The sequence below is a fragment of the Dermacentor variabilis genome, chromosome 5 (assembly GCF_050947875.1).
Source record: "Dermacentor variabilis isolate Ectoservices chromosome 5, ASM5094787v1, whole genome shotgun sequence".
Classification (NCBI taxonomy): Eukaryota; Metazoa; Arthropoda; class Arachnida; order Ixodida; family Ixodidae; genus Dermacentor; species Dermacentor variabilis.
The window spans coordinates 12,782,860-12,807,500 of NC_134572.1; the positions used below are offsets into that span (position 1 = coordinate 12,782,860).

The 24,641-nt window shown below is 47.1% G+C and overlaps 1 protein-coding gene across 6 annotated transcripts in view; it reads left to right on the forward strand.

The window, feature by feature from the left end:
• The first annotated feature begins 3,602 nt into the window (after positions 1 to 3,602).
• Positions 3,603 to 24,641, forward strand: part of LOC142582263 (uncharacterized) — a 227,336-nt gene continuing 206,297 nt past the window's right edge. For 3 of the 6 annotated variants that reach the window (XR_012828398.1, XM_075691742.1, XM_075691746.1), the window contains exon 1: positions 3,604 to 4,468. Coding sequence is in view for 5 of the 6 variants with exons in the window: in XM_075691742.1 (XP_075547857.1) it covers positions 3,944 to 4,468 (525 nt within the window). In the remaining variant the exon portion in view is untranslated. Of the gene's footprint in view, positions 4,469 to 24,641 lie in introns of all 6 variants that reach the window. The other 3 variants (XM_075691744.1, XM_075691745.1, XM_075691743.1) reach the window with 2 other exon arrangements.

The following is a 24,641-nucleotide window of genomic DNA, read 5'->3' on the forward strand; positions in this document are numbered from 1 at the left end:
TATTTATTTATACAGAGAATTGCGCGTGTCAGGAGCACGATTTTTCGAGCGGGACTATTTTAGTCGCGGAGGCAATCGGCTGTCGCGCTTCGGTCATCTGGGCGGGCCTCCCCTTTTTTCTAAAGTTGTATCCGACTATAGGCTATATCGAGATCTTACCATCCTATGGTCACTGCAGCTCACCTTGACGATCATGTGCACATCTTGCATGATGCCAGGGTTAGCACCGAGAGTATGAAGTCTATTTCATTTCTAGTCTCGCCATTCGGGCTCCTCCACGTCCACTTTCGGTTATCCCGCTTGCGGAAGAAGGTATTCATTGTACGCAAATTATTCCGTTCTGCAAACTCTACAAATAGCTCTCCCCTGCTATTCCTAGAACCTATGCCATGTTACCCCACTGACTTGTCTCCAGCCTGCTTCTTGCCTACCCTGGCATTGAAGTCGCCCCTCAGTATAATGTACTTTGTTTTCACTTTACCCATCGCCGACTCCACGTCTTCATAGAAGCTTTCGACTTGCTGGTCATCATGACTGGATGTAGGCGCGTAGACCTGCACGACCTTCTGTAAGGTTACTTAAGGTGAGGTAAAGTGAATGAAGATGAATTAGAGGGGATTAAGGTGGCTTAAAGTGGATTATGATGGATTAAGGCTTGTACAAATGAGAGAAACGTGGATTAAGGCAGATTACAGTGGCTTAAGGTGGATTAAGCTTTGTACAAAGTAGAACAAGGTGAATTAAGGTAGAGTTGGGAAGGCCAGAAAATCGCCAGGATATGCAGAAAACTAAAGTAATGCTTAACAGTCTCGGAAGAGAACAGCAATTTACAATAGGCAGCGAGGCACTGGAAGTCGTAAGGGAATACATCTACTTAGGGCAGGTAGTGACGGCGGATCCGGATCATGAGACGGAAATAATCAGAAGAATAAGAATGGGCTGGGGGTGCGTTTGGCTGACATTCTCAGATCATGAACAGCAGGTTGCCGTTATCCCTCAAGAGAAAAGTGTATAACAGTTGTATCTTAAAAGTACTCACCTATGAGGCAGAAACCTGGAGGCTTACGAAAAGGGTTCTACTCAAATTGAGGACGACACAACGAGCTATGGAAAGAAGAATGATAGGTGTAACGTTAAGGGATAAGAAAAGAGCAGATTGGGTGAGGGAACAAACGCGAGTTAATGACATCTTAGTTGAAATGAAGAAAAAGAAATGGGCATGGGCAGGACATGTAATGAGGAGGGAAGATAACCGATGGTCATTAAGGGTTACGGACTGGATCCCAAGGGAAGGGAAGCGTAGCAGGGGGCGGCAGAAAGTTAGGTGGGCGGATGAGATTAAGAAGTTTGCAGGGACGGCATGGCCACAATTAGTACATGACCGGGGTTGTTGGAGAAGTATGGGAGAGGCCTTTGCCCTGCAGTGGGCGTAACCAGGCTGATGATGATGATGATGATGGGAAGGCCACGTGACAATTTATGACGTCACGTGTGATAAACGTAACCAATTATTTGGAGAAGACATTATGCTTTCGCATTTGAATCACGTAAGGATACATAAGTGGCTGTTATTTTTGGTCGTGGCTCTTATTATCTGCCGACGTAAGCGCGCTGACCCTTTGTTTCGTTTCAAACTCCTTCCTGGTATCCTCACCTGCCCCGAACTCCTCAGTTGTATCAAGTTTCGTATTTCGCGCGAGATCACCAGATCCATGTTCCTGCCTGTCGTCACCAACACTCAACTGTTCACAGAATACTGCATCTTTATAACACTTATTTTCACGATCTCGTTATTTTCCATAACTCGCTATCATTGTTCTTTTCCGAGTTTTGCGTTGTTGTGACATTGCCCAACTGCCCGCCTCCTCCTTTTTCATTTATATTCACCTTACGCCTTGTTGTACGTACACTCTTCTTTGGAAAATTGTGTTTTATTTATTGATTTTTTTACTTTTATTTCCTTGCAGTTTTTTCTTTTCTTCTGTTTTTGATATATGCGTGCGCAAGTACTCAGGCCTTATGCTTGTTCCTCGGCACGGTAAATAAATAAATGATTATTATTACTATTACTTGGTCTGAAAATAATTAACAGAGATGATGAAGAAAGGGAAGGATCAATGAAAGGACAAGATGGCATATCACAAAGGCACTGACAATGACAAAGGCAATGACAAAGAATACATGAAGTATGGCCGTAGGGACGAGAACGAAAACATATCACCGCAGATCACACTAATTAGTGATTAAATAATTAGTAATTCATTCAACATATCACCTAGAGGCTTCCTAAGAGCATATTACATGGGAAGTGCACAGAGCAGGTAATTCAACGTAGAAAGAAACAATAAAAAACAACGTCATATTAAGTGTGCATTGAGACTAAGCACAGAAGCGTTGCAAAGTGTGGAAAATGTAAATTAACCGAGTACTGATCAACGGTAGCTTAACACGTTAAAATTTAGAATCGCTTGTTCTGACAAAAATAAATAAAAAACAATGCATTTTGGCGTGTACAATTCATGGAATAAAACAACCTCAGTAGACAGCTTTCATATCAGCAAGGAAAATATAAAAAGGAAAAAAAAAACTGAATGATCCTTCCTATTGTTAGAAAAGAATAAGAATTATTCTGATACCTATCGACGATGACTGTCAACGTAAGCGAACGAGCAGACGAATGAACGAGCGAGCGACCGAGCCCGCCCCTTCCCGCGACTTGGTTACGCGAGAGGTACTGCGTGATGTCCCTCCCCTCCGTCCCCTCACCCCGCTTCGCAACTCGGTTGCCCGATAGCACGCGCCCTTTCCCTCGGCGCTTTTCGTCGCCTTCCCTCGCCCAAGTCCGACCACCGACCTACCACGCTCATTAAGCTCTCACGCTCGTTGGTCGCGGGAAGGCGAGGAAAAGGGCGCGTGTGCTCAGAACCGGAGTGAGAAGGAGGAGAGGTTGCTGCTCGCTTGTTCGTTGCATGTCTCCCTGGCCGCCCGGCGGCGGTCGCTCGCTCGATCCTCTGTTCGTTCCTGCTATTCGCTTACATTGACAATCATCGTTGATGGTTTATGCATATATTTTTTCTATAACTCGGACAATGCTTTCCGGTGAATAAATCGAGTTAATATCTAATGCATCAACTTTCGAAGTACGCGCGCTGCAGTAGAAGCCATGCCGAATTACAGCGCGCTCTGTTTTCCAACAAGGCAAGCGCGCGCTGCTCTCTCTCATCCGCCTGGCCAGCACCTCTTACACTGTTCCCCGCGAGATGGCAGCACCAGGCCTGACCGTCTAATTCATATTCTTACGACGTCAACTTTTACATTTGTTCATTCAATGAATTCACATAGTACTGGCGCTTCCCGCGAGTACCGGTTCCCTCAGTAAACTGAAGAATGGCCTTGCCGATGATGATAGGCACTTCACAAGTTAAATCTTTGCAAACATACAAAAACATGCTCAGACACATCAAGGTTCCTTACGCCGCCACAAAAATACTCTTCGTAACGTGCCATTGGTTTCGGTCTGTAAAAAGGTCGTTTCGGATCTGCGCTCTGTACGAAACCAGAGCCGCAACCGAAGCCGGAGCGAATCGAGCGCGGCCTGGCGGGCGCCGGCAAAAGCGGCCGGGCACCGGCGAGCGAACCAGCGCGGCTGCGGTGTACGCGAGTGGAAGCGATCGAGCGGCTGCCGAGACGAAGCTGTGCGCCGAAACAGCCGCCGCGAGAGCCGCAAGAGAGGCGACGGCGAGGAGAGGGGTTGGGCTGGGCGCCGTCGCCTGCCGCTGCAGAAGGACGACAGGCAACGAATTCGTCGCGGGCCCTTTTGATCACGGAGAGCGCGCGCGCGCTCGCAGCACGCGCCTCGGGCTTCGCCGATTCCCAAGCGGGCACGCCGTTCTCGCCTCGCCTGCGTTCCTCTCGCCCCGCGTCGTGACCCTTCTCAAGAACCATGGCGGGGGGATCTTCCTCCAGAAGCCGCGGCGGCGAGCAGCCGACGCACTGGTTCAACGTGACTTGGGCCGATCTCGTGGAACGGCTGGCCCTCTTCTTCTACACGGACGAGTCGTTCGAGACGCTGGACTACCTGAACGTTATGCTGCTCGGATGGGCGCTGTTCGGACTCTTCGTCTACGTGGTGGGCACGCTGCTGGCGAACCGATTCGGCCGCCAGCGGCCCGGCGTTGCCTCTTCGGCGAAAAGAGTCGACGGCACGGAGCCCGTCGACGAGGCCGTCTCAGCTGGGAGAGCCGAGGAACAGCAGTCTCACGTCGCCTCGGTGGCCCGGTGGGCGAAAGCGGGTGCTAAGGAGTCCGATGGTGTGCCCTTCGCGGTGTCGGCTTCGGGGTCCGACCCCGACGCTGTGCTTTGGACCAACCGGGTCCTGTCGTGGGTGCTGGCGCGCAAGGACCACGAGTTCCTGTCCAAGCCGTGGATTCAGGCGCTCAACGAGAAGCTGGCCAAGACACCGCCTAAGGTAAGTGGGCGCCGCCACTGCATAGCGCATCCTGGCTAGACAACGTGGCCTGCTGTTGTAGCATCCATGCCGGCGGCGCGATATGCTCGAAATTTACCTGACATATTTCATGGATGTCGTGCGGAAGTAAACATGCGCAGTCTATTGGGACAACTTCTATTGTCGTGCGATGCCGATCTTTCCCATGCGGCGCTTTTGTGACGCGAGTATCGACTATGTTTACACGACAAGCGATTCAGTATTCGCAGAAAATTTCTTATACCGTGACAGCAACGGGTATGAGGAATAAGTATGTCTTCTATGAGGGACGAGAGCAGCCGAATGACAAAGATATATCGACGTCACTACAACAATGGCGAAACAGCACCTGCTCTCACACGCCTGGGTTAGTAAGAGAACATATCCATGCCCGACGCTGGAAGTTCCATAGGATAGATATTTGAAGGATGTTGCATTATTTTATCGCGCATTCGTGGGTATCGTAAAGACTGATGTAGAACTTGTCTTCTACAACGTATGATCATCAATAATTGTCGTAATTGATGGTGACAGCTGGTGAATATGCCGCAATTGCTCAGGAAAGCCGCAGGTTGTATCAAGTAATAGCTCAGAAGTTGGATAAACAGGGATAAAGTGCCTCAGAATGGCTGGCTAGCCTTTGTTGGGCATGCCTGTTTATCTAACTTCTATACCACAGTGGGCTACTTCATCTGTCGGCCCCCTTAATCAAGTAATAGTTTGTGGCGTATACGCTGTCAGAAAAAAGAAAAGTGCCCCTGGAATCTTACAATGCAGCACGCAAACTATTTTGAAACGTAGTACGTCACAGCGGCTTCGCCCTTTTGTGGAAGTAAAAAAAAAATCAAAATAGATAGCTGCGGCGCGGATGAAAACAGCTGTCCAAGCAGGCGCGCATGTGAGCGGCGTCGTCTGCTTGCGCGCGCTCTCCCCGCGTGATTGGTCCTTGCCGCTGCAGTTGGCACGCGTGGCCTGCGCAGCCTATTGATCGCCGCCAGTTTTCCTTCTTTTCTTTCCTGTCTAGTATCTTGGAGCCTGCTTTCATGCTCACACTGCTGGTCTCAGTTTGCGTTATTTTCGTTTTTTCTAAGATCGCTGAACGGACGCGCCTCGAATATGGAATCCGTCGAAAAGGATGCTTCGCAAGAACGTGCGCCGCATGCAGCGATTTTAGCAAAATTGCTAAAGTTTCTTGACTCTCAGTGGCCGTTTTCTTGCGTGTATGGCTCGACCAAAACCGAAGCCACGAGCCCTTCAGCACTGGCGTCCTTGAAGTATTTCTCTAAGCTGTAGTGGCGTGCATGGAACATGCATTTCTTCGCATAGGCAGCAATTGAGTGAAATATAGCGCGCTTATTAGCGAAAAGAGAGAAGTAGACATCCGCCGGAGGTGTAAATACAACCGTCGTAATCAAGTAGCTTATTAGCTTTTGGCTGAGTGCTGACGGGTGCTGACTGAGTGCGGAGCTTTTGACTGAGTGTTGGTGATGGAGCTTCCAGAATCGTATCCGGGTCGGTTTCTCTGTTTGTCAACCTACTTTAGCAGCGCCATTTTGGCTTACCGGGCTTATCAGTGAAGTCGTGGTGTGACCTTTCATAGAGCTAGTGATAGCCCGCGATTGTAGGCGAGCTGGCAGGCCTCCGTATCGAGCTGCCTATCTGAAAAGAGCGCGTTTGTTTTTCCGCACTACATTAGGCTAGAAACTGCCCTCGTGTGGTCGAGCGGAAGGGCGGCCACAGTGACTTGACAGAATCCACGACCACAGATTTTGAAAGATTCTCTGTTCACAATGACCCCCAACTGGTAGTTGCAAGTTCGCAGTTGTCTAAAACTGGGCGATGTCCGGACGAATATACGAATTTTTAACGTAGGATAAGCTAAGATCGACATCTACAGAAAACAGTGATAACCACCATTGATCAGCCTTGTCAAAAATTAATTTCCGTAACGAGAAGCTCTTCAGCTGAGCCAGTTATTTTAGTGAACGTCAAAAGCAGAATCGAGCTTTCAGAATATTATAATTTAGTTCCTATGAGACACCGAGACAGGTAGAAGTGTTGCATCAAGTTGTTGGATTTTACTGTAAAAATGGCAACGGAATTTTGAAATTTTACGAAGCAGCCGTTTGATGGAGTCGGCCATATGGGATGTTTCACAGGACTTAAGTTCACGTCGAAATCATCCATCCCTTTGCACCGACCTAGTTAGTAGTACACTAATTGTACGAACAAAATTTGTAACACTAGGAACGCCTTCGCAGACTGCGCGACAGTGCCCACAAAAACAGTTCTGTATCATATGTGTGTGTATGTGTTATTATTATTCTCTCTCTCACCTATTGCATCCCTTGGCCCCTTCCCGGGTACAGGGTAACCAACCGGATATAATCTCTTGTTAACCTCCCTGTCTTTCCTTTGCCTCTTGGTCTCTCTCTCTCTCTATTAATGTTAGTGAACAACGAAGGGGCCTATGCGAGTTGAATCAGCTGTTTGTGGCTACCAGTTCGGTTGTCTATTCCAAATATGTGTTCCTTTTTTATTATGTGCAAATATATTAACAAATAAGCACGCGGTGTATAAATAGGGTAAATCTCGTGAGCAACATGTATACGTTGCTATTGGTCCATTTTGTGCGCTCTTTCACGGCGCGTCACACGCTGACCTCTCAGTGCAGTCGTCCTTCATAAACGGCTTCGCTGTCATACATTTTTGCTGCAGATGTTGCGATTCACGCAAAGTGGGCCGCATCCAAGATTGCAGGGTGTCAAGGGCGAGCAATTTAATACGTTCAAACTGTTGCATACCGCCCCCTTCTCCGCCTGTTATAAAATAAATTCTTTTGGTTTTTTTTACTATTGTTATTATTTTATTTTTCTTTCTTCCCCTTCGCGTCGTCGGCTTACTTCCTCCCACGCGAACCGCTCGCAGACTCGTCGTAGGTGTGAAACACGCGCACCACCATTGGGAGAGAGAGAGAGAAAAGAAGAAGCAAAGAACCGCAGTCGAACCAAGAAAAGAAAACCGAGAGCGCCCTTCAAGGACGTGTGGGAAACCTCCGGGGTCAACTGTTCTGCGCGCTCACGGTGCCCCAAATGTGGCAGGTACGAAGCAAAGCAAGCAAGAAACAAAAGAAATATAGACAATGATAAAGTGGCCAGCGCACATCTCCGACGTATTCCAGCTGTTGTATACTATATGCGCTCACGACGTAAGAATAGTGTCGGAACGAAGCAAAAAAACGGGAGAGAATGAAATAGGCAAAGAGAGCAGAGCATCGGACTTTTTTTCTTCCTTTTTATATGAGAGGGAAGAAAGAATAACTGACGAGGAAAGCGGCGAGGTGTATGTCTTGCTTCGCCGGTCGTCTTGTTGACGTGCCCGGTTACGTGTCTTCTTTTTTCCGCCAACCTTGAAAGAACGACGCGTCATCCGGCGGCGGTTTCAGCGCGCGTAGCCTCCGAGGCCGTCCTTCTTCGCTGGGCGCGAGGACGTCGGCAAAATGCTCGCGAAAATTTGCATCGATATGAGAGTGTCTTTGTATGGAAAGCATACATCAGTGGCTGTACGAAAAGTGCGTGAAAGAGGGTCAGTAGCAAGTGGGCGTCTGTTGTGGGTACCGTTCTACGTGGCGTGCTTCGACTAGGTCACGAGAGGAAACCACGATATCCCCAGTAATAATCCAGTTTTCATTCATGCAAGTCGTTGGAGAGGCAATGGAGAAACAGCTCAAAGTCGACGGCATATTTCTCTGTGTGATTTCATTTAGCTACGAGCATACTCAAAATGGTAGCTGCGTACGTAGTGGCAAAAACGTCACTCACCAATAAACAGCCAGATAAATCAATAAATGAAATATTTGAAGAGGGCCAGCGCGCGGTATGTCGGGGGTCAAGTTTCTTCAAGATTCTGTCTCAAGCTCTTGAGCGGTTTCGATCGCCTTAGTGAACTGCAGCTCAGCCTAAACAAGCTCCTTACAGGAATTGTGCAAAGTCCTTCTTGAAGTCACTTTTCAAACCTGCGGATACCTTGTCGCACTAGTGATAGTTTATTTATTTATTTATTTATTTATTTATTTATTTATTTATTTATTTATTTATTTATTTATTTATTTATTGTACCTTCAAGGCCCCAAGGCGTTACAGAAGGGAGTGAAACGAAATACAGAACATGCAGATTAACAAAAGTATTCTTCAATAGTAGTTCTAAAAGCAGATGTCTCGGGTATGTTAACCATTGAGGCCGGCAGATGATTCCATTCATTGGTAGTTTTAGGAATAAATGAATAAAAAAAGAGGCTCGTGCGACAATATATCCCGGTTTATGCGGTCTTCGCGGGATATTAGCGTGTGTTACGCAATAGCCCTGTCGGTGTGTCATAACACCAGATATGTAATTGGACTATGTGTTTGCATGCGTGAAGCCTGATACAAGCTATATACGAAAAACCGGGTACCGTGCGCGTGCGAATTTGGCACTGAGTGGGGCTGTTTGTGTTTTGTTCGATGAAACCTTGTTACGTAGTTGAGGAATTGAGGTAGAGAAATTCCCCCCCCCCTCTCTTTCTATCATCTTTCATTCCCCTTACCCCAGCACAGAGTAGCCAGCCAGTCCACACTGGCTAACCTCCCTGTCTTTCTCTCTCTTGAGGAAAGTGCCCATACAATTGGAAATGCGTATCTGTACGGTGGTGCTCGAGCAAGTCTCAGAGCAAGTGTTGTGCTTGCGCAAAATTTTTACCACCGATACAAATTGAAAAGTAGCTCTGTCCATTTTCCTGTATGCTGCTTTCAGCCTTTAATCTTTTTCGTTCTTCTTTTTTTATGAAGAAGTATAGATAACCGCACCCGAAGAATTACCTGTGCGTTGTTGTAACCGATACAGCACTTCTCGTCGCTTAATGAGCTTTCGCGAGAAGGTCATTAAATTGTCGTTTCTGTGGTTCTAGACTGCGCGTACGTTAATAATTGTGTCATGCGGATCGGGCGTGCCGTTCTTCCAGCACTTCCCTGTTGTGCCCGATCATCTGGTGGTCACAACACATCCGCCAACTCTCGTGCTTTTGGCGGCAGACGACGCGACGAAGCCACCTGTACTCATTGGCCATCGGCTTTCGCGAAATGTTGCGCTCTCCTACGCGCTTCCGCGTAACGCTATAACTAAAGCAATAAGAAAAACAATTATAAAGTTATGTAGTAAATCTCTAAATTCGAGAACTGTAGATCCTCCAGCTGCTCCTTCGGCTAACAATATTCACTGAAGCATTCTTTTACGTCCGATCAGAGATGCCACAGCCAAGCGCCACTCGCTTTCTTTCTTTCTTTCTTTCTTTCTTTCTTTCTTTCTTTCTTTCTTTCTTTCTTTCTTTCTTTCTTTCTTTCTTTCTTTCTTTCTTCCGTGGCCAAGCAATCAGCAAATTATCTTCTTTCCTGATTTGCTGTTTACAAAGAGGGCTATTTATTTGCTCTGGTGATCGCAACCTGTTCTCCTACCACGAACCTGATCCTGAAGGAATGCCTTCCCGCGCGCGCACCTCGTTTTCGTTTTGTTATCTGCAATGTATTGATGCTTTCATTCTTCATTTTCCCGCTTACTGACGTCGGCACTGACGTCAGCACGCGCGCATGCACGCATGATCCATGACTATGTGCCCTCTCTGGAAATTCAAAAGTGTGTTAAAGTGAGCTCTTGGTGACGCTATTGGCAATAACTTCACGACTATAATGTGAGAACAACAATCGCGAAACACGGTTCTTTCTGAGACGAGCTAGGGGTCAACCATCTCTGTTTCGCTGCTTCGAAAACGCCGCAAGGTGTTTGTTCTGACGGGATTTACTGGCCAATGACAGACCCGGTGCTTGGACTGAGTGCTTGCGACAAAGAGAGCAAGACGATTTATTCGTGAAAGGACGAGAGAGAGAGAGAGAGAGAGAGAGAGAGAGAGAGAGAGAGAGAGAGAGAGAGAGAGAGAGAGAGAGTCGAATGCTTGAGAAGAAAATAAATAAATAAATAAATAAATAAATAAATAGAGGAAGGAAGGAAGGAAGGGGCTACTGGGCTCGAAGGGGATACCGCGTTTGTGGAGCCCGTCCTGCCTTTTAGTTTTATTTCACCACTCATGTGAGCCACCGTCAAGTATACATATACAAAAACCTAACAGCCAGAAGACGATTTGAGCCGCGGTTGATCTCTTTTCCACTTTGGGCCTTCTCGTGGCCTTGTAAACGTGTTATCCCAGTGTTTAGTTCGTTACTTGCGGACGTTCTGCTTTGTCGCATTCGGACGTTTTGGCAGGAAGCAGGGAAGCAGCGGCGCGGGGTTTGTGCAACTCGCTTCGGCGATCTTGTCACAGCAAAGGCGGCGTTCGCGGAAGACCTATTACCCTGACAAGTATTGTGTTCTTCTTTAGTCATTTTTTTTTTCGCTTTGTTTGGCGACTGAAATGTCTTTTATCACGTTTAATTTTGCACACCAGTGAGCTGAGTTGTTTTCGAATGCTGTGAAGTCTGCGATAAAAAAAAGGGCGAATTGTAGCTGAAGCCTGTCACCATTTGTTTAATGTCATAGAAACAAGGGGGGGTGTCTGCTCAAAAGAAAGAAAGAAAGGAAGGAAGGAAGGACGGAGAGGGAGCGAGAGACAGAGAGAGCACTACGTCGCCGGTTGATTCGTAGTCGTGGTTGCTGGGTTTGGGTGTGGAGTAAATGATCCTTAAGTTCCGAAATTAGTCTGGAGTGCCTGGACGTCTTTCATAGCACTTGCAATCAATCAATCAACAAATCAATCAATCAACAAATCAATCAATCAATCAATCAATCAATCAATCAATCAATCAATCAATCCTATTCATTATTACAAATTAATCGTTAGTCTTAGGTATATAACTAGGATTTCTTTATAGGATGTTCATTTCACTAAAGAAAATCCGGTGCCATCGGTCAGGAAAAACCAAACAAACAACATTTTCTTTTGTTGGGCTATGGGGAAGAAAACTTCTTGCGGGCCTTCGACGAATGTGTGAGGACACGCCAGCATGCTCAGCTTAAACCTCACGCCGAGCCAGCTCGCTACGACTTCGACCGATTTCGAGCTTTCCGTCCGAGCCTTGTGTCGAACGTTCTTAAAGCTCTCGAGGCGGGCACGCTCGCCTCAGGCACAGCGACGTTCAGCTCCCCTGCACACGCTGTTCCTATATTGGCTGCAATACTGCGCTGCACATGCATGTATACGTAGGAAGTGGTGGCGTAATTTCATCTCCAGCGGTGCTCGTATTGAATATTCATACAACGGACGCCGTGGTGGGAATGCCTTTCCCCACGCGCGCGGTCGTTTTTCATTCGCGTGGTGGATCGTTCCTCGGCCCGAGCCGGCTCTGTCGTACGCGCTACCGAAAAAAGAAGAAGAACGCTATGCGGCCTCACGTTATCGCATTTTCGGGCGACCTTGCCTATCCCGCTAAGGGGAAATCTCAGTGTGACATCGATGGCGAGAATTCATAGTTCTCTGTGGCGTGCTGTTTGAGCCACCTAAGGAAAGCTAGTATGCCTGGCTCTAGTATTGTGTCAGGTACGTACGAGCGGTTCTTTAGAAAAATAAATATTTTATTTAGCAGATTTTATACACGTCGAATAATTTTAAGCTTCCAGCGAGAAGTGCGCGCTATCGCAGCACAACATATTTACTTGCAAACATGTTACTGTGTTACGAATTCAAGATCATGACTAAATTTTGATAACCGCCAGGAGAAAAATTTGTCGGGTTCATATAGGCACCACTGAATTTTTCCCATTCGAGGTGCGTTCGCATGTGTGTACTACAGGGATGGTGCGGCTTCTACAATACTGCCTTTAGTATGAGCAGCTGTCGGACGATTAAAGATGGTATTCGTGATTCGTTTGCTGCGAGGAGAATGTCTGTTTTCTAGTGTTATTTTTCTTGATTTATTTCTTGTGCGAGTTAAACCAATATCATTTGCAAGACTCTAGTGAGTGAAAACCTTATTTGAAATTTCCGGCGATTTTAGCGTGGTGCGGCCATAGGCACCCCAGCCTAGGTGACGGCCTCGAGTCCTTGGACACGGGCGGCTTCAGCACTTTAGCGCAGCTCACGCATTCTTACGTTGCCCCTAGATAAATCGGCGCCAGAATTTGAAGAACGAAATTCCGCGAGTATTCGCCAATAACTTGTGCTCCGCACGACGCACGTGCCCAGCTCGTCGTCTGCAAATCATTGCCGCGCGCGGTGTCCGGCCCGCGTTATGGCGGCGGTCTCCCTCAGGGATAAATATTAAGAAGCTTGGTCGCTCGCCAAGGCCGCCACTGCGATGCTTCGAGCTTTCTTCTTTTGCCGGCCCGCCGCTCGATGCCCTGCCAGGCTCGTCTCGTCTTTCTCCGCACTCTCTCCCTCTCTGAGCAGACGCTTTCCGAAAGCGCCTGGCTGCCAGGGGTCTTTTATCATACAAGTTGAGAAACACCGTTTCCAAAATCGGCCATCTTCCATATAGCCAGCTTCCGGCCGTCAGTAGACGTATGCAACTCACTTCGAGCAAAAAAAAAAAAAAAAGACAGAAAAGAAGAGAAACGGGAACTTGTCGTACAGGCCATGAATTTTTGAATGCCAGCGTTAACATAGAGGGCAGCGTGCCTCCTCAATGGCTGGAACATTCTGGGAATCGTGTGAGTTGGGTCGTGTATATATCCCATTGATGAGAACGAACACGCAGATTTACATAAAAAAAAAAATCTACCTTTCACGACAAGCGTAGTATTCCACGTAAAGAAATGTGTCCCGAGGAAAGTGAATTTCCCGCTCATATTTTTTATTGTTGTTATTATTAGTGTTACGCTAATGAGCAAAGAAATAAAACATTTTTTCATAAGCGCCCGCATTCACAACAGATGCCGAAAGTGACAAACATGCTGCTAGCTGATGCAGATTCGTTGCTAAGGGGCACACGGAAGAGAAAGAAAAAAAAAAAAGAAGGTAGAAAGATCAGCTAACTTCAACGATTCCTCCGACTTGGAACTTCCAACAGCAGCAGGCTCACACAGGAGGCACTGCCATCCTGCTCGTTTGATGCTCAAATAATAGCGTTATCTTCTCGAAAGCAAGTTCTCTGCGATGTGTACAGCGAGTCTTGGTCCGCTACAGTATCGCCTTCGGGGCCAACAGAGCCCCGCATGGAATGCCAAGCGCGAGCGTTGCGAGGTAGCTTGGTGGCTCGTAATTGCAGAACAGTATATGGGGTGCCTTGTCTTGTTTTTTTTTTAGCTGCACCAACTTTTTGAAGATTGCCTGTGGCAGGAGGAGGAGGTCAAATAGAGGGAAAGACAGGGAGGTTAGCCAGTTCTCAGACCGGCTTGCTACCCTGTGCTGAGGAAAGGGGACAAGGCGAATAAAAGATAATAAAATAGATATTAAAGAGATAACAAAAGAGATATCATAAAAAAGGCGAAGAGCAGCAATAAAAGAGAAAGTAAGAAAGGAGAACACGGCACTGCTTAACGTCTGTCTCTAAAAGTAAGCTTTCCGCAACAAGCGCAGCAGCGCTTTCAGAGCCTTCTGTGCCGAGGAAGGTCTCGGCCAGTGTCCCAGGACCTTTTCCTCCGACAAAGGACATTATCTAGCACTCTTGGCAGATGGCACAATTCTAACCTTTGGTCTAAATTACTCGATGAAGCGGCCACTACTTCTACGAAAAATCAAAATACACTATTACACTAATTAACTTTTTAATGAACTACGGCACATATTTGAATAAACTAATGATAACCGGTGAGTTGGCAAGGCTTATTCACTTGGAACGAATTCTCAGAACTTCACTTTCGAGATATTACTTTCATTAAGAAACCGCTGTTTTTGCATAGATGTACAAAATTAATTGGAACGCCAATGCATTTCGTAGGTTCATTGAAGATTAATACCTCGAATCCGGTACAGTCCGGAGAATTCGTTACAAGGAGGTACGCCTTGCGAACTCGCCGGTTATAATTCGTAGATTCAAACATTTGCAGTATAATAATTAATTAAGAATTGAATTAGCCAGATTATGCTAATCATTCAACTAAGCATTTAGATTTCTCGTAGAAGTAATGGCCGGCTCACGAAGTAATTTAGATCAAAATTGTGCTATATACCACAGGCAATATTTAGAAATTTGGTGCAGGTATAAAGGAAAAAAAAAGAGAACACCCTGTATAGTCAGTCACTCCGGTTGCTTCACCCTGAAAAAGCGTGCTGAAGTAGCGCTACTATGCGTCGATGTGCTCGGCAGCACATTTTCTCGCGCTGTGTTTGCGCATCGACCTGGCAACTTTATTCCGGGGCTCAACAAAGGCGTGCACTGTTGCGCTGGCCGTGGTGTCACCTATTCGACGACCGAATTTACGACGTTTTCACCTAACAAAAGTTCATGACTGCTCTGCGTCTGGTGCACCGGTCGATCGTCTTTTGCGAACAGTTGCGATTGCACATCAGACGCTGGCCGGGCAACGTACAGCTGGAACTTGCGGAGGCCTCCGCGAACTAGTCTACCGGTTAGCTGACGGCGGCTGTGTAGCTTCTCGGACGTTGCACGGTTTTGCGCGAGACGGAGCACGGACGAGAATCCTCCCACCTATACAGGGCCACCAAGTGTCGGGACCATATGGGTGCTACTAATAGTACCCGAGTCCTGGACCTCCGTTTTCTCCCTCCGTCTTCCGCCTCCTTTCTTTTTCCTCTCTCTCGCGCGCCAAGAGTGGTGTAGGCCTTTTGTGGCGGTACTGTATACGTTAGCGCACTCTCGCCGGTAGCCTCGTTCGAAGCGCTGCCGCGTGTTCGCGAAGGACGAGGCGCCGTTTAGCGGCGGCGAGTTTGCGTGAGCGCGCTTACGCACGGTGCTTTGCAGAGACTAAAAGCCTTCCTGCTCGCCCATGCTTAAACAGTAGCGTGCTCGCCATTTCCTCGTGTTTTCTTGGCCGACTATTCGGTGTACGCGCTGACGAAGGGTTCGGAAAATAGAGTGGTTTGTTACCCGGCGACAAAGCTGCGCGGTTGTTTCATTCTCATTTCTGGCGTCACCAGAGCCGCATCTCCAAGTTTTAGTTAAGGAACTCATCAGAAGGAAAGCTTCTGAGTTAGAACTGAGACAAAAAAAATCAAAATGGGGGTGATGGTGCGTTGTAGCTGCAGGCGGGTTTAGCCTGGCGATATAATAACAGAATGCATGACGGGTACGCCTGCGAGAGGAATACGCGGTTTGATGCTTTACTTTGCTGCAAGAGTATACAGCAGAGAACGCTCCAACATGCATTCTTAGTGGCACGAGAAACGACGACAGCTGCACAGACACAAATCGAGCACGCACTCCCAACCCATTGTGATGTCGTACACCGCGTCTGCGAATTTGCGCGTTTAATTTCCCAGGCACCTCGTCTTGCACATTTGCTAAATGTACTTTCTCTTGCGTAAGAAGTGTTGGCGTAAAATTAGCTACGAGCAGTGGTGCGTATAATGCGAATGCATGCGCCGTGAAGCTACATTATTTTGTCGTCTGCTTTTTTTTTTTTTGTGCACTGCATTTCTCGATGCACTCTTGTTGCCTCTGGCAGCGTGAGTTTAAGCCAGAAACGTCTGAGCAGCTCGAAATTTACCTCTCCTCGTTCACTGACGACAAGGGATCCGAGGCGGCTGACGTGTTAACACCTCGGCTACGCTGGTGATCACGTTAATCACCAGCATCTCGTTTTTATTTTTTGTGTTGCCTGGAGGAAAGAAATGTAACCAGTCACTCTTTCGTCCCCGTATATGCAAACACGAAACATTGGGAGAGTAGTCCAAATGACCTCACACGGGGGGAGCGAAAGGGAAATTTAAGTTGTTCAACTGGTCACCGGCATGGAAAAAATAAGCTCGTCACGTTGGAAAGAAATATGAAGTGTAGTATTGTTGGTTAAGCGATTAATAATCAGTGGTATGATACGCTGGCTAATCAGTGCGCCTGTAAGTCACAAACTATTGCTAAACGTAACATTTCACAAATGTAGGTTTTGTATTCAATAAGCTTCTGACGTTTAAAAGAGTCAGCAATGTAATAACAAATTAACTACTAATGAACGAGGCCATAGGCTAATGCACCGACGGGGATCAAAGCTTGGTTGCTTAAATGCGTAACAAAAGTTTATTGAACGTGGCTGTTGAGCTGGTAAACACCGCATGAACGAGATTTCAGTCTTATTTCAACATGGCATCGTCTGGCGTGGACATATCCATTTTATCTCGCACAATAACCGTGTTATTATTATGGCTTAAAAGCGTCTCAATTAGCTGCTTCAATTATTAACCACGTATAACACGTTGCAGCATTTATTTCAGCGAGATAACTGCACAGCGTAACAATGGTGCACCAGCGCCTGGCGAGGCCAAGCCGTGAGCACGTCAGAAACTACTAATCGGCAGAACGCCGCTACACTGTTCGATATTAACGAGCACACAGGGACAATGCGTAACGTGCTTGCTGTAGTCTCTTTTAACATTGGCGAATGTTATAGATTTAATCCAAAGAAGGAATTCCTGTTGTTTTCAGAACGACGTGCTCCCATCGTCAATAAACTTTGTGTGTAAATGAAGTACATGGTTACCTTCTGTGGCGTTCGATCCACGCAATATTCAGTGGCCTCGGTGTATTCGAAAGGGCGCACTTCTACTTTCGAGTGCTTTTCGGTGCTTTTCAATGAGTGGTCTTTTTCGGCAGTGTCAAAATAGTTGATTTTATTTCATTGGAGGAGCTGTTCAGCAAACGAAGTCATATTCCCAGGGAAAAAGCCGCTTGCACGCTTGAACGCATCAAATGATGATCTGTTGAGAGGCATCGCACCTCCGGCGCCGTTCGGACCACATGGGTTTGGCGGTCACTGAAAGTTCTGCTCAAACGATTGAAAACCTGAAATGGTAGACTTTGAAGGTTTTGCGGTTGTGATGCATGCTTGTGTAGTTCTTCAATAATAATAATGAAAAAGTATTGGACAAAATGTGGCGGGATTGGTCGGAGGAACATTGGGCAGATATAGTACGAGTCTTGTCTACGCGGTACTTTAATTTAGTACAAAAGCACTTGTAAGCGGTTATCTTTCGAAGGTGACTACGAGTGCGTTGTGATTCTTGTATATATATATATATATATATATATATATATATATATATATATATATATAGTCATATCATAAGAAGCCAACAAACATTGACACCAAGGACAACATAGGGGAAAGTGTGCTTAATAAATGAAATGAAGCAATGATAAATTATTGGAAATTGGAGAGCATCGCACGCGAAATGCGAAGGTTGTGGGTTCGGTTCCCACCTGCGGCAAGTTGTTTTTTCATCCACTTTAATTTCCAATAATTTATCATTGCTTCATTTCATTTATTAAGCACACTTTCCCCTATGTTGTCCTTGGTGTCAATGTTTGTTGGCTTCTTATGATATGACTAATAAAAATCGGGCCCCTCGGTTAACCCCCTTTCTTCTCGTATATATATATATATATATATATATATATATATATATATATATATATATATATATATATATATATATATATATATATATATATATATATATGCCTCGTGCACCGCCTATAGAGGCGCCACTGAAAGCCACCTAGCGGACGCTTCCAACAGTACACGCGGGAGCAGTAGCAGACGACAACCCTTTGCAGCAAGGATGGCTGAAGTTGGCGGCTGCGATTTCTCCTTTGTTCGGGTGCCAGGCTGCTTCTTCTTTGGTGACAGCTGTAGGGAAGATGCTGACCTCTGTGCGAGCGGGTATGAACACGATATTACCGGTGTTTGGGACAACATGGTCCACATACGTGCAAGGTGTGTCCCGCAGACAAACGCCATGAACCCTATTTACATGACGTGGAGCTCATGTTCACTAGCCGATAAATTTTGTTGAGGGATGCGATCTCTCGATGTTCTTTTTTTATTCTACCCTTGCCGCAATGCTGCTTCTGTACCTGAATAATAAGCACCCGTCGTTAGTGCAGACTTATATCAAACAAATCCGCACGGTGCAATCTCTGCATATGCCGTTGTGATTTTTCTGCCGATGAATACATGTGACATCACCGCATAAGTGCAGTCGAAGTCGCCTCAAGAAGAGTAATTCCCAATTTATTGATGAAAACGCGTACACTAGCCAACGAAGTCACCGAACACACGGGTTAATAAAAGCGCGTGTTAGTGCTGCACCGCCGATGCAATTCTGCTGCATAGGTCGATGAACTACCGTTCTCACTGCAGTTTGTGCAATTTTTAATTCCCCAAGGAAGCTGCTTGGAAACGTACAAAGCTAAAGACTGACTAACATTTCAGTACTTCTTTATATTACTGGAGAGAGGTGCCACATGATATATTCAAAAGCAGAGCAGCGCCAGTCAAAGTAGATGAGCGCTGGCGGCAAGGCCCGGTTTAGTCGTCTGCAGCGTAAGTATAGGAAAGAATTCAGTTGAGTACAAAACTCACATGCAAGAAGGGACTACGTTGTGGAACAAACAAATCACTCGGCGTGTTAAGTTTGCTCAGGCAGCGTCGAGGTGTGATGACATCCCAAACGGGACGCGAACTTTTCAGCGAGAAGTGTAACAAAAATGCCATATGCAGCAGCTATTAGCAATTCTCGCCCTGAACTACCTATTTTCTAAACACATTTCCAAAAACGCAAACAATATCTAAGATGCCCTCGGGCGAAAAGAATAAAGCTGTTAAAGAAGCACTTCTGTGGTATCATTCCGATAAGACACAGCGTGATTTATACACTTTACAAACAAGGCAGGGTGAAAACTTCGCTGCTCAAAAGAATTGACAAGAGTTATGCATGGAGCAACTAGCAACAGTTAAACATGTGCAAAGCCACGCATAAAATAGATGTAAAAACATGAAGTGCGCGACAGCTGGTGCGAGGATTTACCGCCCCACATGAAACCAACAATTTCAGTTCTTGCAAACCAGTAGCTTTAACGTAAAACGCCATGCGCTCGTCCGGTCGTGCTGCCTAGCTACGGTAAAGCGGAAAACAATATAAGCGGCAAACAGCATTCCGAACTTTAGCGAAATGCCTTTAAACCTCATGCTTCACTGCAGACGAACTTCGTTGCTCACGCGTCTAACTATGGTCGAGTGGAAAAAAAAAAACACCGGCGAGACAAAGGAAAGGATGAGAACAAGAAATTTCCCTTCGAAGCGACGATCCATTTTTGCTACCGTTGCTCCCGCTGATGAGGCTTTGCCGGGAATGATTAGAACCGTATCGCCGGCACGTTTTCACCGGTATTTGAGCCCCCCACCCTGCAACAATTCTTCTTCGACATTCCCTGAAGCTTTGGCCACCCCACACGTGCAAATGGTGTTGCCTATCTTGCTCTGAAAACGTGAATAACACAGAGAAGCACGATCAACGACACAACAAACTACACAATAAACAGCGCGCGCCAGGCTCCTCTCCCGCGTGTTCTGCGCAAGGCCGCCACCAGTGGCGCGTCCGTCGGCGTGCACGGCGCGTATACCCTGCACGTTCAGAGTCAGGGGAAATGGATGAACTACTTAAATATGGTAAGTAGCGCATACGACTGCGTTGCACTCATTCAACAACAAACCGACAAATTATACCACCTGACTGAAAAACGGGTTATATCGTGAGTGCATTGACGCAGTCGGATTTGATGACAGTCACACGCAAGGCAAATAATCAAGCGCTCTTCTATACAGTAAAGAACCTGCCGCGATTGCTCGGCAGCTGTGTCATTCTATTGCTGTACAACGATCCAACTACTTTTCTCAGCGCAAGTTTCCTGCATCCAGGTGATCTAACTTAAGGTGGAGTAGAAGGCGGTAGTCGTCATAACAAGGACGCAGATGCAGAGATGGGGGGTGGGCGAGTATTCTGTGGAGTCCACCTAGTGGACTGTCCATATCGGCCGCTGCTGATTGGATATAGGGCCGCTCGTCTCCACCTCATTCGTACAGCTGCATTCAATCAGCAGCGGCCAAAACGGACAGTCCAGGTGAACTCTTACAGCAACCTCCCCCCCCCCCCCCCACCGCCCAGATCGATAGATTCCTCACACCCGCAATTGTTGCACAAAGGCGGGTCAATCATCCCAATAAAGAACGAATAGCTCTTTGTGAATGCCACATCCATGAATAAGCTCATTACTATGTTACGTCGCAGCGTGAGAGGTGTAGTAGATGTAATTCCGCGGCGGCCGCATTTCGATGGGGGCGAAATGTGAAAACGCCCGTGTACTTAGATTTAGGGGCACGTTAAAGAACCCCAGGTGGTCAAAATTTCCGGAGTCCTTCACTACAGCGTGCCTCAATGTCAGAAAGTGGTTTTGGCACGTAAAACCCCATAATTGATTCGATGTAATTTGATGGAACGGTCGATAATTCGTAGGTGAGTTTTTGGACCGCACATTGGACCTTTATCAGACCGATAGACACCCAGAAGAGCGCTTAACAATGACAAAAGTAAAGGGAAAAATGAAGGTCTTATACTGACTTTGCGAGTCAGTATAGAATGTCGAGACGCACTTGCCCGAAAGACTGAACCCTCCACTTAGTTTCTCGACTGTTACTTATGCGCCTTTAACCACGAAATCAACTCACTGTGGTTCTCGCGGTATACATTCTGTCAACGGTTACCGAATGCAACGGGCAATGTTGTCGTCCTTGTTCTTTGTTCTTTGTGGAATGTCAGGCGGGCGTAACAGTAGTATCTTCGAATAATGATGTAGAAAGTACTCATTTTCCCGTGTGCCATAAGCCAGCTCGGTGTGCCACTGCACCGGCGCGTCTTTTCACTCAGGTCTGCGGTGTCGACACGGAGTCTGCAAACTGTTGCGTCATCTGTTTCGCGCGGATGAACAAGTAGGCACCGCTCATTGTTGGTTCTTCTTTGTTTATCGACAGCGCGGGGCGCGTACGTCCGGCAGCTCCCTGAAATTGTTGCAGAAGACAGCCGGTTATTGATGCGGGCTTTCGCAACCGATGTGGTCAAAGACCTCTCTCGGCGTACTCAAAACACCGTCATATCTCAACGTATTTATGTCGAGCATTTTGTGGCACAGCCGCGGTTGCATTCTGCTCACCGAAAGACTGCAGTATAGCAAGCAGTATGCTCAGACAATGTATTGCAGTAGTGAGCGCACTGCTCTGATTGGTTTTTGCTAGCCCCGAGATTCTAAGTTCTCTACGCGGTTGTTGCGAGGCTGAGATAGCCTGCAGGCTCCTGCTGCGTCTGCAACCGGCGACGTCGTCTAGATTGAAAGTCGCGAAACTCGAGCCACCGCTTCCTCTACAAAGAACCTCTCTCGCTTCCTCGTAACCCCCATCACTTCCTTCCTGGAACGTACACGCGCACCCGCCCTCTCAGTCCGCTCATTTCGATCTTACCATAGGGACTTCGGCATCGGCAGCAGAAGGGCCGCGGGTATACGGCGGGCGTGCAGGGTAATCGCGACCCAATTATACAGCGGCGACGGAAGAGGGCCCGCTTTTCCTGCGACGAGAATCGGCCGGCTCTCCTAGGATACGCTGTGCTTGGCGTACTCCGTGCGTGCGCAAGCACCCAACGCAATATGTGAAAGTGGTCGGTTGAGCGGCGAATTAGTTGTGATTGCCGAGTCTCCGCTCTGGGATAGGCGGCGACCTGCGTTACCGTGGGAGCAGCGGCCGACAGCGCACGAATGTCACCGCGCGGAGTCAGACGGATGCGAAATCGCGTTCTTCTCGACACGATATACGCAGCGCTGAGCTGATGTAGTCTCGGTCAGCGGTATCTATAGACGGCTGCTGCCACGCAGCGCGTTGCGAGCGCCGTAAGATCTAAATGCGTGTTATAGATCTTTCGGCTGTAGTATAGTGGTGTTCGTTTTGCCAATGTTCTAACTTTTTAGGTTCGTTCATTGTCCAATTATGATGCAATAACATCAACTTCATAGTTAAGAGCTCGATAAAATTGTGTTGATGAGAGTGACGAATATTGGAGGTATATGAAAGAGGGTGCTAATTATTAACGCTTTTCTGGATAAGTTTTTATGCAAACCGTCAAGGCTTGCATATAAAGACGAATACTATACTTTATGTTAGTAAGGTACGCTTAATCTTGTATACACTAGGACCGTCCCGGATAGTGAAGCGCGAAAAATAAGGCGTCATTTTCTTTGTATTCTCGAGTACGCTCTCTCTGCTCAATCGCATGTATCACTTTATAAGCACTTCCCGTTGAAGACGGTCGGTGATTCTGTAGCGCCGAGGCGAAGTTGCGGCTACGGCTCACCATTCTTGCCGTAGCGAGGAAGATTCTCAAGGACGGTCGAACCGGAATCGTGATTCTTGCCCCGTACGAAATGCATCCACTGTCAACGGACGCGATGGCGAACTCGCATTCTCTGTTTGACTTCGGCGATAGTGGGCAAGGCGCCAGCCAGACCGTCCTAGAAGATAAGATTGACCCGGACTGCTTGGCAATACTCGCATTCCGCTCCTCTTACGACGTTCTTTTCGTGTCTTCTCACTGCATTAACACTTCCTTCTGTTCTTCGTCCGGGTTGCGCTGCCCACCTCTAGGAATATCTTCTCACTGCCTCTGGTATATTGCTACAGCGACAACCCTGCAGTGCTGTTTTGGCAGTTCCACCTTTGCGACAATGCTTTGCGCAAGTTGTAACGAGGAATACCTATCATCTCCGGCTGTCGGTCTCGACATCACATCTAGTGCCTTAAATATGTTCCATTGATAGAGTGTACACGGGTTCTTTCTTTTTCTAGGTGTCTGCCTGATGAAATGGTCGCTGTTGGGAATGAAGGGATGATAGGGGTTGGGGGGGGGGGAGGTGTAGCAGGAGGAAGTGGTTTGATCCTTACCTAGACATGATGTCCAAGTAATGCCTCTAAATAGCGCAAAGCCGGAATGCGCGCATTGCCTAGTTGGCGCCATGCATTTGCGCCCGGCACCGTGACGTCACGTTTCCGGACACAAAGGCTTTGCATTGAAATGGCAACGACGGCCGTCGAGGAGCGATGCTTATCACACGCCAGCAGGCTGTAGCTGAGGGATCAGGTAGAGAAGTTGGCAACCCTTGCTTTCTGCTACTCCATTTCACTTCTATATGGATAAGGTGCTATGATTGATAAATACTATTATAAAAGCCGGGTACGAACGGCTTGTGTGATGTTGTGACTTCCACATGCTAGCCTATAGTTTTACCGAAAGTTGGACGTGTTGGTACGAATTCATGGTTGAGAAAATTACAAGCAGCGCGAGAAAAAAGCGCGGAAGGAGGGGCAGATCCGCGGTGTAAATGTGTTTCGTTGTCGCAGAGGTCCAGACTCCGCCGTATTTATCAAACACCACTTTATCAAAGCGGTGTGCACCGGGCACCCCGGTGATGCGAGACAAGAATACCTGAGTGAAGATGAAGAGCAGCGAGGTAGTAGTGAGGTGAATGCACTTGAAAGTGTGGGACGAAATCTGTATTTTGATGATGCTGAAGCGGAAAAAAATCATTCAAGTTTACCGCCCACTTTAAAGTAAGGAACATTTTTTAATGCTTGTTTGCTGTTCACTGGGTCATCACGGGAACGTAGAGGCGTTGACGTGAGGAGTTGTTTTATAACGTGTTGTTGAGGTTAATTCTTGGAAGTACTCAGCATTTTTCCTGGTATCTGTGATGGGAAGGGCTACTCTGAGGGAAGGATGAAATTCGCGGTGAGTAAATAGATGAAGTAGCGTGCCGTATTGCGTTCCGACGTGTCAGTGACTTTTCCAACCCCTGTTGACCTAGAAGCGCGATAAAGCGGACGGAGGTAGATTGGATTGCGAACGTGGGAATGGGCAACAGTGGAGTCAGCATCTCGTGTGTTATCCGTTCGGGTTCTTCTGTCGCCCTGAACTCCTCACCGATGAACTCAGTTTTTATCTCTGTTATGACGGTTCCATAAAAGCATTCTTGCAATTTTTTTTCTTTATTTACGTGGTGGCAGGACATCGCGGTAGAGCTTATTTGTCGAACTTACGGCCTCAGGCGATGTCTGCGATAACACCGGCCCAGATTTCATCGATCCTTCAAGGAAGGCCGTGTAGTCTGCTGTGCGACACGTGAAAATGCCGACATCGTGG